The following is a 16,563-nucleotide window of genomic DNA, read 5'->3' as shown; positions in this document are numbered from 1 at the left end:
TGGAACTCTGTCAGTTAACACTAAGAACTGAATTAGGTGATCCAATAGCAATTTCAAAAGGCTTAGCAGTGATTACATGTCATTTTCGACCTATTGCCGACGACAAAGACGGTACAATCACCTAAAAAATGAACAATAGAAGAATTCCATTTGTCTGTCCCGATATTGACTGTTATGTTGATTGCTTTGAGTCCACGTCAAATAGGCAATGGATTGGACTACTACAAGGGGCGTACTACAATGTCTGGCTATGGTCTTGGTAGCTGGTTTGCTAAGCTATTTCGTTCTGCACTACCCCTTGCCAGAAAATATCTTGTACCTGCTGCATCAAATTTTGCTGCCCCCACACTACAGGACTGGGGGTCGGGCAAGAATTTCAAGGAGAGTGTTAAAGGAAATATTAGATCTTCAGCAAGAGCCGTTGGCGAACAATTAAAATCTCGACAAAATGGGGAGGGATTGAAAAGGATGCGTTCGCATCATTCAGTCATCAGTCTCCACCCAGGCAGGAAGCAAATGACATCAACAAGGACTTTGAGAAATAAAACCACAAAGACCAATCGGCAGCAGAAGAAGAAAAAGAAAAAGATTGTTCGATCAAAGAAGGATTTCTTCTCCTGAGATGACTTATCTCCCTCACCAGGAATCATATACATCAATCACGACCTCATTGAATCTATTCAATGCTAAAAATGTTGATGTCAGTGTCAAGTATGGCTACTATGAACAATTTCACCCTCAACAACCTCTCTCGGAAAATATACACTTTCAAATATTTTCCAATGACTATAATATTTTTTCAAGACTATTTCATTGATTTGTCGTCAACATTTATTGATTTAAATGTTGTGGTGAAGAAAAAGTCAGATAATACAACTCCAAATGCTGGCGATGGTCTCTCCTATGAAAACTATATTCTACACAACCTATTCAAACAAATTAATGTATTTATTAATGGGACATTGGTGAGCACTAGCAATAATTTATCCAACTCTGAAAGCTACATACAATTTATGATGATGACGCCAAAGGCGTACAAGGAGATGAGAGGACAATCATTGGGCTATGAATATCGAACAGGTGTTGATACTGACGGTGAGTTGACTACTGCAGTGACCCAGGAGTATCATCTAGTTGGAAAATTAAATCATGAGATATTCAGTATATCCCAACGGCTACCCCCCAATGTTAATATTGACATAAAGTTACGGATGGCCCCATCGAATTTCATTTTGAGAAACACACTTCCTGCAGCACCTGATGCAAATGTCATTATCACATCAGCACTACTCCACGTTCGGAAACAACAGGTTCTGAGCTCTGTTGCATTGGCAGTGGAAAAGCTAAGAGCCACTGGTAACAATATTAAACTTCTTGTCCCTCATACAATCACCACTCAACGTCACAGTGCCACTGGTTCTCGTAGCTATAGCGATTCATCGTTTATCAATGGAGAAATCCCATCAAAATTGGCTTTGGCCTTTGTGAAGAGTGGCAGCGCCGTTGGATCCTGGACTGAATCCCCCCATGATTTTAATTTTTTCGGTCTATCTAGTCTTGTGTGCAAAGTTAATGGTATTCCACTGTACACTCTATCATTTGATAAAAAATCCTATAGAACTCTTTACGAGTTGACTATGCAATCCCTGGATCATGATTCTAAATTATTTGAAAATGGAATAACCGATTCAATGTTTTCAAAAAATTATGGGGCTATTGTTTTGGACTTTTCAGGCACGCAAGATATGACCATAGTACGAACTGGGAATGTAAGTTTAGAGTGTACATTTGCCAATGCTCTGACTTAGAGTATCACGCTACTATCACTGAGTCAATTTGAAACCTATTGGGAAATCACACCCGACGGCAGTGTTCTACTAGACCTTGCACAATGAACACAAATCAAATAATCAATGTATTTAGTATGGACCCGTACATGTCCCAATACAGGTCCTAGTGCATACCCCCGGACTTCATTGAAAAAATTCCAAGTGTTAACAAGACTATACTCATTGTTAATAGAAATCCATCAACTTTGAAGACTGGTCATTGGCTATTCATCTTTCAAACAGCGAAGAATATTGAATTTTTTGATCATCTTGGCCTCTCGTATAAATTCTATGTTCAATACATCAGCAAATTTATTGAAAGCAGTTGGAAAAGCATTATTCAAAATCAACGAAGAGTACAGGATTTAACGACTAAGACATGTGGCTTTCATGCACTACTATTTTTCATGATCAAATGTCGCGGCTACACCTACAAACAGTTTCTCAACATCTACATTGACTTACCTGAATTGAGCGACTTTCTAGTGGAGAATATACTTACAAGTGTATTTAATATTTATTTTAGTGCCCTAATAATAAAATGTTCTAAAGATGTATGTGAAATTGTTTATTAATAAAAAAAAAATTATATACATGATAAAACGACTTTTCTACTCTTTAGATTTCATCCACTACTAGGTATTTGTCGACAACAACTAGTGCAGGTAGATTATCTGACTTCACAGTGTACTGATCCTGATGTAGTGCAATGTCAGGGTCACATTTTCTACAGTAGAGTGTGACTTCACTCTTGTCATATCTCTTTGTATAGTCAATGATACTATTCGCATTCATTCTATAGAATTCACATATTTCAATTTGCCTATTTGAAGCAATTTCACAAACAGTGTCCTCAAGTGTCGAATCACATTCCGTCACAGCCAAATAGAAATCAGTGGGCTTATAATCATAACACCCAGTGTCTTCACAACAATGACGTAGAAACCATATTATCTTGTTGTTCCAAAAGTTGAATCGTTGACCCGGTTCCTCCTCCCAGAACAATCTAAAACCACGACGATACCAATCTCGTAGCAATAAACTAAAATCCCGATTAGGATTCTTTCCAATCATACCGGGATATGTACTCTCCCACTGCTTACATTTATCATAATGACAATTGTAGCATAGGTGACCTCTAGGATGAGAGTCACACACCTCTTCAAGACAGGAATTACAACCTTTAATTTGTACAGCATATCCTCTATGCAATTTACACGGGTTGCATAATCTACACTTTTCATCATACTCCTCAATCATTGTGCAATTCTCACATGATGACCAGCTGCCCTGTGTGTACATACATAACGGACATGTATGGAACATTTTTTCATGTGTTATCGCTATCACTGAAAAAATTAAACTGAGCTAGCAACGAAAAAAAAAAATTGTCTGAGAGAGAGAGAGAGGATTGAATAATACGTTAACAAAAAAATTATTATGAAAAAAAAAAAGTACAGAATTTATACAAAAATACTTTTAAAATAATATCCGCAAAATCAATTTGACGTTTATTTATCACAATATCAAAAAACTTTTTAATGAAATTTTGACATCAACGTCTAATCTTAAGGCAAAAGTCACAGCACGGGTAATCACTTTTCATTATATTAATAAGCCGCTCTTAAGACTAGATTGTCCTGTTAATGGATAAATCGATAAAACACTCATATCGAACTAAATGTTTTTCCATAAGAACTAGATTCCTCATGAGTCGATCTTTCTCGAATCTATCAATTTCTTAGAGTCCTAAATCTCTCACAACCAACTTCAGACTAATCAGAATCTCGTTTTGTACTCTAAAAAAAAATATACGCTAGTCTACTATAGAAAAAGAAAAAAATACCATTGATTTAGAAACACTTTTATTGAACATAATTACAATAATAATATTCACTGATGCATTTTGTTCTCATCAATATATTTCGATAGGACATCTAATGCTGACCGAAGTTTATTTATATGGAGAATATTTAATTTTCCAGCAAAACAAAGCTGCTCCTCTTGCTTAAATTTACGTATTGATATCACGTAAATAGCATACATAGTGTCCCATTCAAAACATAGTCTACAACCAGCAGTTATTTCCACAGCTACATTAGGTACTCGTATATCGTTGCTGCTGCTGCTGTCGGTTCCATCATTAATCTCCAATAGTGTAAATGCACCACTCATTTTTTCTCCACTAATATCCTTTCAAATAAAAAAAACTATTCTCTTTGAATTCAATTCTTTTACTAATATGAATTGTAAAGAAAACTATTCCTTATATTCAAATCCTAATCACCAATCAAGTTGTACCCGTTCCTATTGGCAAAGAGTGTAATGACCTGTTTACCTACCAGAAAAAAACCTGTTTGGTACGGGGGCCTTGGCAAAATGGTACTTCTTACTCTACTAACAAGCAGAAATTAACATAAGTTGGGCGCGAAACCCCTATGCCTTCCCAAGGCCAGAACAAAATTTGCACTTTACTGAAAAAAATATATAAATGTTTTTACTTTTATAACTTTATTAAATCAAATAATATTAACATTTTGATTACTAAATATCAGTATATGTATATTAAACTGACAATGCACATTCATTTGTATTTTTTCAGTAAAGTGCAAATTTTGTTCTGGCCTTTCATACCTCCTCTAGTTGAACTAAAATGAAAAACTTGATACCATTCGCAAAAAAATCTGTTTACTTTCTTTGATAGCTTAGATACACTTACGCTATTTGATTTGGTTAAATTTTAAGAGCAGAAGTAGCCCCGAAAGTTTGAACATAATACCCTCAGTCGTTCTTGGGATACTGCTAAGATGCCTTATTGGGAATTAGCATTATCACAGTGTATTTTGTTTTAATCTTAAGGCAACATTTAGTTTTTAAACTGTCATGGGCAAATGGGAGGGTGGGTGTGGAAGGGGGATTAGTTGCCCTCCAATCACTTTCGACTATTAAAAAGGGCATCAGCACTTTCTATTTTCAATCGAATGAACCCCTTTCAAAGTTCCCACGACAACTCCTTCGATACGAAGTGCCCTGGTCTAAACAACAACAACAACAAAAAATATCTCTTTTCACTTTCGACTATTAAAAAGGGCACCAGCCCTTTGAATTTTAAATCAAATGAGCCCTTTTTGAAGTTTCTACGACAACGCCTTCTATAAAAACCTTATATGCTTCCAGGGCATAACTTAAAAACCTTTCTCTGAGGGCTGTGGGGGAGTATCCTCCTCAAAAACATATTTTCTATCTAGGAAATCAACTACGCTGAACAAAATGGCTATCTCAAAATTTTGATTGGATGTGTGTTGGGGAATGATGGGCGTGGGGGGGGGGGGGGCTATTTGCCCACCAAACGATTTCGAAATTTAAACCTGGCAAAAACCCATTGAATTTACAATCGAATGAGCCTGCTTTGAAGTTTCTACAACATTGGCTTCTATAAAAACCTTATATACCCTCAGGTCATAAATTAAAACCCTCGCCCTGAGGGTTCTGGGGGAGTTTCCTCCTCAAAAATATATTTTCTATGTGAAAATCAACTACGGTGAACCAAATGGCTATCTCAAAATTTTTATTGGATGTGTTTGGGGGAATGATGGGCGTGGGGGGGGGGGGCTAGGTGCCCTCCAATCACTTTCGACTATTAAAAAGGGTACTAGCCCTTCGAATTTCCAATCAAATTAGCCTGTTTTGAAGTTTCTACTACAACTCCTTTATAAAAACCCTATATGCCCCAAGGCATAACTGAAAACCCTTGCCCTTAGGGTTGTGGGGGAGGGTCCTCCTCAAAAACATATTTTCTATCAGGAAATCAGCTACGCTGAACAAAATGGCTATCTCAAAATTTTGATTAGATGTGTTTGGGGGAATGATGGGCGTGGGGGGGGGGGGGGCGTAGTTGCCCTCCAGTCACTTTCGACTATCAAAAAGGGGCACTAGAACTTTCGATTTCCAATTGAATGAGCCCCTTTTGAAGTTTCTATGACGACCCCTTCCATATGAAGTGCCCTGCTCTAAAGGAAAAAATAATATATAAGTACATTGTGCAAACATCCTTCTTATATGCCCTCAGGGCATAACTTAAAACCTTGCCCCGAGGACTGTGGGGGAGTATTCTCCTCAAAAACATATTTTCTATCTGGAAATCAACTACACTGAACAAAATTGCTATCTCTAAATTTTGATTGGATGTGTTTGGGGCAATTATGGGCGTGGGGGGGCTAGTTGCCCTCCAATCACTTTTGACTATTAAAAAGGGCACTAACCACTCCAATTTCCAATCGAATGAGCCTTTTTCAAAGTTTCTACGAAAACTCCTTCGATGCGAAGTGCCCGGGTATGGAGAAAAAAAACACATTGTGCCAGCATCGTTCTTTACTTAGGCAGTGCTGGCGCGCTGCCTATGATAGCTTGGATACACTTACGCTATTTTGATTTGGTTAAATCTTAAGAGCAAAAGTAGTCCCGAAAGTTTGAACATAATACCCTCAGTCGTTCTTGGGAAACTGCTGAGATACCGTATTGAGAATTAGCAATAACACAGTGCATTTTGGTGTAATCTTTAGACAACATTTAGTTTTAAACATAATGGGCAAATGGGAGGTTTGGCGTGGGAGGGGGATTAGTTGCCCTTCAATCCCTTTCAACTACTAAAAAGCGCACTAGCCCTTTCTATTTTTAATCGAATGAGCCCTTTTCGAAGTTTCTATGACAACTTCTTTCATACGAAGTGCCCTGGTTTAAACAATAAAAATAAAATGATGTATTGTACCCATATCTTCGACTATTAAAACTTCGACTATTAAAAAGGGCACTAGCCCTTTCAATTTTCAATCGAATAAGCCTTTTTTAATTTTCTACGACAACGCTTTCTATAAAAACCTTATATGCTCCCAGGGCATATATTACAACCCTTGTTCTGAGGGCTGTGAGGGGGCTGTCATCCTCAAAGACCTAATTTCCAGAACTTTCAACTACGTTGAACAAAATTGCTATCTCAAAATGTTTATTGAATGTGTTTGGGGAAATGGTGGGCTTGAGAAGAGGGTTAGTTGCCCTCCAATCACTTTAGACTATTAAAAAGGGCACTAGCCCTTTCAATTTCCAACTGAATGAGCCATTTTTGAAGTTTCTACGACAGTCCTTTCTATAAAAACCTTAAATACCCCCAGGGCAAAACTTACAACCCTTGCCCTGAGGGTTGGGGGAGGGAGTGGCATCCTCAAAGACATAATTTCCGGGCCTTTCAACTATGTAGAATAAAAAGACTATCTCAAAATTTTGATTGGATGTGTTTGGGGAAATGGTGGGCGTGAGAGGGGGTTACTAGCCCTCCAATCACAATCGACTATTAAAAAGGACACTAGCACTTTCAATTTCAAATTGAATGAGCTTTTTTGAAGTTTCTACGACAACGCTTTCTAGAAAAAAATCTTATATTTCCCCAGGGCATAACTTCCAAACCCTTGCCCTAAGGGCGGGAAGGGGGGGGGGGAGTGTCATCCCCAAAAAAAAATAATTTCCGGACATTTTAACTACGTCGAACAAAATGGTTATCTAAAAATTTTGATTGGATGTGTTTGGGGAAATGGTGGGTGTGAGAGGGGTGTTAGGTATCCTCCAATCATTTTCAACTATTAAAAAGGGTACAAGTTCTTCTAATTTCCAATCGAATGAGCCCTTTTTGCAGTTTGTACAACATCGCTATCTATAAAAACCTCATATGCCCCGACCCTTCACGCTGACCTTTGTATGAACATTCCATCCATAATAACCACATATGCCCCCAGGGCATAACTTATAACCCTTGCCCTGAAGACCTGGAGGGGGGAGGGAGTGTCATGCTCAAAGATAAAATTTCCAGATTTTTCAACTACGTTGAACAAAATGGCTATCTAAAAATTTTGATTGGATGTGTTTGGGGAAATAGTGGGCGTGGAAGGGGTGTTAGTTGCCTTCCAGTCACTTTCGGCTATTAAAAACGGCACTAGCCATTTAAATTTTCAATCGAATGAGCCCTTTTTGAAGTTTCTACGACAACGCTTTGTATAAAAATCTTATATGCCCCCAGGGCATAACTTACAACTCTAGCCCTGATGGCTGTGGGGGAGAGGGGGGGGGGTTGTTACACTCAAAGACCTAATTTCCAGAATTTTCAACCACGTTGAACAAAATGGCTATCTCAAAATTTTTATTGGATGTGTTTGGGGAAAAGTTGGGTGTGAGGGGGGTTAGTTGCCTTCCAATCACTTTCGACTACTAAAAGGGCAATAGACCTTTGAATTTCCAATCAAATAAGCCCTTTTTTAGTTTCTACGACAAAGATTTCTATAAAAAGCTTATATGCACCCAGGGGATAAATTACAACCCTTGGCCTGGGGACTGCAGGGGGAGTATCCTCCTCAAAACATAATTTCTATCTGGTAATCAACTACGTAGAACAAAACGACTATCTCCAAATTTGGATTGGATGTGTTTGGGGATATGGTGGGCGTGGAAGGGGTGTTCGTTGCCTTACGATCACTTTTGACCCTTAAAGAGGGCACTAGAATTAAGTGATTGGAGGGCAACTAACCCCCCTCTCATACCGACATTTTCCCCAAACACATCCAATCAAAATTTTAAGATAGTCATTTTGTTCAACATAGTTAAAAGTTTTTGAAATTAGGTTTTTGAGGATGATAACCTCCTCAGAGTCCTCAGGGCAAGGGTCGTCAGTTGCCCTCCAATCACTTTCGACTATTAAAAAGGGTACTAGCCATTTCAATTTTCAATCAAATTAGCCCTTTTTGAAGTTTTCACGACAACGCTTTCAATAAAAACTTGTATGTCCCCAGGGCAAAACGTACAACCCTTGCCCTGAGGGCTGTGGGGGGTTATAACCCTCAAAGACCTAACTTCCAGAACTTTCAACTACTTTGAACAAAATGGCTATATCAAAAGTTTAGATTGGATGTTTCTGGATAAATAGTGGGCGTGAGAGGGGGTTTAGTTGCCCTCCAATCACTTTGACTATTAAAAAGGACACTAGCCCTTTGAATTTCCAATCCATTGAGCCTTTTTTGAAGTTTCTACTACAAAGCTTTATATAAAAACCATATATGCCCCGAGGGCATAACTTACAACCCTTGCCCTAAGAACTGTTGGGGGGAGTTTCCTCTTCAAAAACATAATTTCTATTTAGAAATCAACTACGCTGAACAAAATGGCTATCTCAAAATTCTGATTGGATGTGTCATGGGAAATGGTGGGCATGGAAGGGGTGTTAGTTGTCTTCCAATCACTTTCGACTATTAAAAAGGGCACTAGCCATTCCAATATCCAACCGAATGAGCCCTTTGCGAAGTTTCAACAACTCCTTCGATACGAAGTGCCCTGGTATTGAATAAAATATTGAATAAAAAAAAAGAATTCGATACGAAGTCCCCCAAAAATGTTAGGGGGAATGGTGGGCATGAGAGGGGGGTTAGTTGCCTTCCAATTACTTTCAACTATTAAAAAGCGCACTAGCTTTTTGAATTTCCAATCGAATGAGCCTTTTTTTTCAAGTTTTTATGACAACACTTTCTATAAATTACCTTAAATGCCCCCAAGGCATAACTTACAAGCCTTGCCCTGAAGACTGTGGGGTATTGTCCAGCTCAAAGATATAATTTCAGGACCTTTCAACTGCGTTGATCCACAATGGCTATCTCGAAATTTTGATTGGATGTGTTTGGCGAAATGGTGGGCGTGGAAGGGGTCTTAGTTACCCTCCAATCACTTTCGACTATTAAAAAGGGCACTAGCTATTTCAATTTTCAATCGAATGAGCCTTTTTTGAAGTTTCTACGATAAACTTTCTATAAAACCTTACATGCCCCCAGGGTATAACTTACAACCCTTGCCCTGAGGGCTGTGGGCCGTTGTCATCCTCAAAGACCTAGTTACCAGAACTTACATCTACGTGAACGAAATGGCTATCTCAAAATTTTGATTGGATATGTTTGGGGAAATGGTGGGCGTGGAAGGGGTGTTAGTTGTCTTCCAATAACTTATGACTATTAAAAAGGGCACTAGCCAATCTAATTTTCATTTGAATGAGCCCTCTTCGGAGTTTCTACGACAACTCCTTCGATACGAAGTACCCTGGTATGGAAAAAAAATAATACATTGTGCCAACATCGTTCTTTACTCAGGCAGCGCGACTGCGCTGCCTATGATTACTCAAAGTACAAACGACAGAGCTATTAACACTGCACTTATGAACAACTAAAATAATATACGAGTTAATACCTGAATCAAGGGCTCTAGCCACGTCCAACTCAGCCAAAAAGCACATAATTATTTTTACTAGCATCTAGTAACAGATTAGTAAAAGGGTGACCTTTACCATGCTTAAAACCAAACTGGTTGTCTGGTCGATAACACCAAATATATGTTTCAGAAACCATTTTGAACTAAAATACTTCACACAGAGCTGGAGGGACGGTAATCAAACAGTTCGTGGCAATGAACTGTAACAAAGGAGCAATCCGGCTCAATGGTAACCGAAAGTCTAGAAAACGAAATTTTAATACCAATAGATACATTAAAAGAATAAGATTTTAATGCTGATTTCAAATATATAATTTTCATAAACTTTAGTCCTACCCATCAGAAGTTAAGCGCCTGAGAAAATTTGGCTGATTTTCGAAAAAAGGGGGAAAGACCCCCTAAAATTACAGACACTTAATGAAAATCACACCATCATATTCAGAGTATCAGAGAACCCTACTGCACAGGTTTTTAAGCTCCTATCTACAAAAATGTGGAATTTTGCATTTTTTGCTAGAAGAAAGATCACGGATGCGTATTTATCTTTTATTATTTTTTTCCCCAGCGGTGATCGTATCGAACCAGTGGTCCTAGAATATCGTGAGAGGGCTCATCGGAACGAAAATTAAAAGTTATATTTCCCTTTTTAAAGGACCAAAAAAATTGAGGGCAACTAGGCCCCCTCCCACGCTCATTTTTTCTCAAAGTCACCCGATCAAAATTTTGAGATAGCCATTTTGTTCTTCATGGTCGAAAATCTAATAACTATATCTTGGCAGATGACTTAATCCCCAGAAGTCCCCTGGGGGAGGGCTGAAAGTTATGAACTTTACCCAATGTTAACATATAGCATTGGTTATTGGGAAGTATACAGAAGTTTTCAGGTGGGATTTTTTCTGGTAGTGGGGGGGGGGGGTTGTGGGGCGGGGGTTATGTGGGAGGATATTACCATGGAGGAAGTTTTAATGGGGGAAGCGGCATTGCTATGAAGGGGGTGCCGGATTTCCCAGGATTATTTAAAAAAGATCAGAAATTAAATAAAAAAAAGTTTTTCAACTGAAATTAAGGAGCAACATCAAAACTTCAAACGAACAGAAAATATTACGTATATGATTGGGTGCACCCCCTAGTCAATACCTCGCTCTTTAAGCCAAAGATTTTTTAGTACTTTCACAAGAGCTATTTATTCTAATTAACGGCCTTTGTGATTAAGATTTAACGGCCTTTGTGATTTTTGTTCCAATTCATTTTTGAAGAATTGGAACAAAATTCGAACTTTAGCTTAAAGAGCAATATATTGACTAGGGTGCGAACCCTCTAATATACGTATTAAAAATATATGAATATAGAAGTTCGTTATGTAAGTTAATTCGTAAGTTACGTATATTTATTACTAATAAAAACGTTCGTAAATAAAATTAAACAAGTTTCGAGAAAGCCATTTAACCAAATAAAAGTAAAATTAATATTCAATTTTTTTTATTATTATTCATGTACGCTGAGCCAAAATCAAAACCTGCAATAATCCAAAAACGTTCAAAAATTAAATAATTTTTTTTTTATTTAACTGAAAGCAAGAACGACGTTAAAACTTAAAACGAACAGAAATTGTTTCATTTATTAAAGGGACTGTCCCCTCCTCAACGCCTCGCTCTTTATGCTAAAGTTTGACTTCTCACAACTCTGTGTTTTTAAACAATAAAAAACTTTAGCGTAAAGAGCGAGGCGTTCAGGAGGGGACAGCCCCTTTCATATACGGAATAATTTTTGTCCGTTTTAAGTTTTAACGTCGTTCCTTACTTTCAGTTAAAAAAAACTTGTTTTTTTTATTTAATAAGCCTAAGAGACGAGCATTGGTCAGCTGGCTTTCCCTTTTTTAGAACTGGAGTTATTACTATGGTGCTGAATAAATCAGTCACTAAGCCGGAGCAAAAGTCATCTGATAAACAATTGTTAGGCGTTCAATTATCAAAGTAGAACTCCACTCGAGAATGCTTAGCACAAATCGCATCAGCACCATGAGATGTCAGCTTAGAAATACATTCTAGAACCGCAGATCGTTTAATAATGAAATACAGCTTATCATTTCAATTACGCGGCCGATCTTTGAGCCGCCTTTCTTTTTCACTTGAAAGAGTGAAAAACTTTCACTTTCACTTTTTCACTTTCTTTTTCACTTTCTTTTTCACTTGATCAGGTTCGGTAAATTCAATTGAAAATGATTAAATTACTTGTAAGTAGTAATTTCTGGCGTTTCATAAGATTTTAACTTGGATATTTAAATCACTTTCCACACGAAATTAGGATCACTTGTGTACTAGACAGCTTGGCTGTGAACTAAGCCTGATATTGATATTTCAGGTTTAAAAACATTACAAATTTTTCAGGTTTTATAATGGATACTAAAGCTTGCAAAAAAATCTAATAGAGGTATCTCTGGATTTAAGACAGCCAAAAATTACAGTTTTGAAAAGGGTAACAATTCTTTGAGACAAATCAATTTTGGGGAGCCAGAATATTTACATAACGGAAAATTTCCTAAGGGAAGTAAGAAGTTAAGTGTTAGGTAAGTAAGAACAAGCTATTAATTATCCAAACCAAAATATGATTTACGAAAACTTTGAATCTTGGATAACAAAATTAATCTTCTTGGCATCTTTCAGCACAGAGATGGAACGATTTAAAAATTTGCAATTGATGTATTACCACTCGATCCCTGCAGTTTAGACCTCTCCTATGGCCAATATAGAATCTTAACGGTGATAAAACTAAAGTTTCAAGTGACTATTCATTTTAGTTGCGAAAGATCGGGTGGTATTTCTCCTACTCTTTCTTCATAGTTGTGGCAGCATCAGCAAACTGAAGCTGATTCAAAAATGCAAACCACGGTCTAAGCGAGAGTTAAAAGTAATCGCGAAAAAATTGTGCTTGAAAATTCTCGAAATCAGTAGGAACTAAAATAAATAAACTATTCCACTAAAATCACCACGGTCAAAAACTCTTTCTAGAAAGTTTTCGTTCCGCATTTTGAAAATCAAGAGAAAATTGCACTTCCCCTTGGTTAACACTTGTATGTCCCCTTTCTTTTTTCTATCTTTTTTTATCCAGCGCTAGCAGGCCACTAGAATATCATAGAGAGACGGTTAAGAGCTCATTCAAATCACATAACTGGGGCACTAGATATCAAGATGTCAAGGTAGGTATCAGTAGCGGTGTGTCGTGAGAAAAACCGCCATTCGCTAAGTCATTGATTAGACAGTAAAACATGTCTATGAAGCCTGCGTTTTAAAATAGGCTATTTGGATAATTTTGTGGTCTTGTCCCTGGGTCTGTAGTCGAATGGCTATTTTGTAATTGTTAAACACAGGAGAAGCAACGGTGGCTGGTTGCTCTTTTATCCATTTTGTCACTAGAAAAGGAAACTACACCACAAATTCTTGAGATCGAGTGAGTCTTCTGTCAACTTTCTACCATTAACCATTCTGTATGATTAGGGCGAATAAAGGCTAATAAAACAGGAGAAGCACTGCAGTTCATTAAAATTACACTGTGGTGTAGAATATGAGTATACTGTCAAATCAAACATACACGAGAACTATAAAAAAGTGTTTCATATCGTCTATCTACAATAAAATGAAATAAAAAATAACATTATTTATTTAAATAAAAACAAAATGATCTGTTTGTAAAGGGCTATCTGAAACACGCGGGAGATTGGCCATCCCATCAATCCCTATTTTTTACGTGGAAAGTTTAAATTGTTGTAGCATCGATCTTTAAAAACTTACATTTTCCATTTCTTCATCCTCGAACACCCACTTTGCATGCTGAGTCTAGATATATTCCTGCAAATGAGATTTTTGTGTTTGGGGAGGGGGGTCCTCTTCCATATTAATTTGAAAGACCTCTCATGAAAAGTTTTGTAAAAGTGACCTTATGTTTGTTTGGCTAAATAAAACTACCAAACAATCTATAAACTTTCAGAAAAATGGAAAAGCTATGCACATAAGGACGGAGGTCATTTGGGTTCCAGCCCCTCAAAATTTAATATTTAAATTTCACCGTAATTTCTCATAGTAATATTTTATATAGCTGACATCTTTGTTGTTTTAGATAAAGATTCTCTTTAAACGATGTTGGCCCCTCCCCGAAATACACCATTACGCAAATACATCCTTAAAAAGAGCAGAAATAACTGTGTCAGGGACATTTAATTTGGCTTTCGTTGTGTTCCTATTTAAACTACAGCAGAGTAACTTCAGAGAAATCATAATTCTAGAAATGTTTCATTACACATGGTTGTCGCACATTAAAACGAAAGAATACACTTTAGATCATTCAATTTTACTCTGTTCTGGATATTACTCACTTTTGAAAAAGAAAGATCTCTCTTCTTCTTGCATTCAGTTTTTCCTTTTCAGTAAATTTTGCCCTTTCTTACGCCTTGGTACGATAATACCAGGATATTACTGCAATTTGGAATAAATTATGTTTTTGGAAAAGCAAAAGGCTGTCAAATACCAATGTAAGTTAATTGCCACGTATTCCTGATCTTGAGCCTCTGACTTTTACAAAAAAACCTTTGTTTCTGTCTCTCTCTCGCTTGCATACTCAACTGTTTAAATTACTATTTTAGTTGGTTAGAAATAAATTATTACTGCATGATAATTACATTCCTCTCCTTTAATTGTGTTATTACTGATGAGGAGAAGAGTTTCTTATTTATTTTGTAAAACGCAAAAATGCGAATGTTCAACTTGTCACTGTTGAGCTAAAACGCAAAATATTGAAGTACGACATATTGCCGGTCACTCCCCACCAAAAAAAATGAGTTGACTCTTGAGAAACTAAGGGCTAGAAACAAAAACAACGACATAGCTCACCGGTCCGTAATTTTCAAATCCATGTTTTCTGGCAAGGTCATTTACTTCTTCTAAAGAATGTGTTTTTTTAAGTTTAACCCAAAAACCATTAGTGAACACTTCATTTGGCAATGATGTTACAGCTAAAGAGAAGATTAATACGATTCCTAATACTCTACATGTTCTCAAAGTTAACATCTCAAAGCTCAGCACTAAAGCATTCCGTAAACTGAAATTCAGCCTAGAGGCAAAAAAAAAACTATGAGGGTCCCACTATCCCGCGCATGGGATTACAATCGATCCATTCCCGCATCCTCTCTAAAGGAAAACGATCTCTGGTAATAATTGGAGATGGGAAGCAAATGTCCATGAACATATTAAGGAATAAGTGAAAGAATGAAAAAATCCTCGGAATGAGCGATCAAACAGTTCGGGGTAATGAACTGTAAGTAGAGAGCGATTCGGCCGAACGGTAGCTGAAATTCAAAAAACGGAATTTTTGGTAACAAAAATAGAAAGAAAGAATAAAGATCCTCCAGAGCCATAACTGGTGCACAGGGCGTCAAATCGACGTTTTAGTTGCTCGGTCTTTTTAACAGTGACAAGTAGCAAGCTTGTTTCTCAGCCTAACTGCAGCGGGGACCGAACCCAGGGCCCCGTATTACCAAGCGAAGCATAAATCCACTGTGCTACAACAGGATAAAAAAAAATCGTTCTGAGAAAATAATGATATACTAAATTCCTCGTCACTCGTGGGATTGAACCATCGAAGTTACACTCAAGAAGTACAGCTTTACCCACTGCTTTGTCACAAGGTAAAGAGTATTATTGCTTTTTAACACAAAAAAGTCTAGCCTTACCCAAAGATGTTATGATGAAAATCATAACATCATAACATGTCCTTGGGGATGAACTCCCCCCCCCCCACACACACACACAGAGCCCCCATGGAAAGGAGTGTCAGTTATGCCCTGGGGGCATAAAAGGTTTTTATAGAAAGCGATGTTGTAGAAAATTCAAAATGGCTCATTCGACTGGAAATTGAAAGGGCAAGGGCCCTTTTTAATAGTCGAAAGTAATTGAAGGGCAACTAACCCCTCTCTCACTTCCACCATTTCCCCAAACACATCCAATCAACATTTTAAGATAACAAAATTTGTTCAACGTAGTTGAAAGTTCAGTAAATTAGGTCTTTGAGGATGATAACCCCCCTCAGATTCCTCAGGGCAAGGGATGTAAGTTATGCCCTCGGGGCATATAAGGTTTCATAGAAAGTCTTGTCGTAGAAACTTCAAAAAGGGCTCATTTGATTGGAAATGGAAAGGGCTAGTGTCCTTTTAATAATCGAAAGTGAATAGAGAGAAACTAACCCCTCTTTCACGCCCACCATTTCCCAAACACATCCAATCAAAATTTTCATATAGCCATTTTGTTCAACGTAGTTCAAAGTTCTGGAAATTAGATCTTTGAGGATGACCCCCCCCCCCCAGAGTCTTCAGGGCTAAAGTTTTAAGTTATGCCCTGGGGGTATATAAGGTTTTTATTCAAAGTTTTGTCGTAGAAACTTGAAAAAGGGCCCA

The 16,563-nt window shown here is 37.5% G+C and overlaps 1 protein-coding gene across 1 annotated transcript in view; it reads right to left on the bottom strand.

The window, feature by feature from the left end:
* Nucleotides 1-15,195, bottom strand: part of amon (prohormone processing protease amontillado) — a 336,087-nt gene extending 320,892 nt beyond the window's left edge. The window contains exon 1 of the mRNA XM_089092529.1: nucleotides 15,005-15,195. Coding sequence (XP_088948655.1) covers nucleotides 15,005-15,181 — 177 coding nt within the window. The 5' untranslated portion in view covers nucleotides 15,182-15,195. The remainder of the gene's footprint in view (nucleotides 1-15,004) is intronic.
* Nucleotides 15,196-16,563: the final 1,368 nt, after the last annotated feature.

This window comes from Artemia sp. Qi Xiang Cuo, chromosome 7, assembly GCF_049724085.1.
Source record: "Artemia sp. Qi Xiang Cuo chromosome 7, ASM4972408v1, whole genome shotgun sequence".
Classification (NCBI taxonomy): Eukaryota; Metazoa; Arthropoda; class Branchiopoda; order Anostraca; family Artemiidae; genus Artemia; species Artemia sp. Qi Xiang Cuo.
This window is presented reverse-complemented; position numbering and strand designations above follow the sequence as displayed.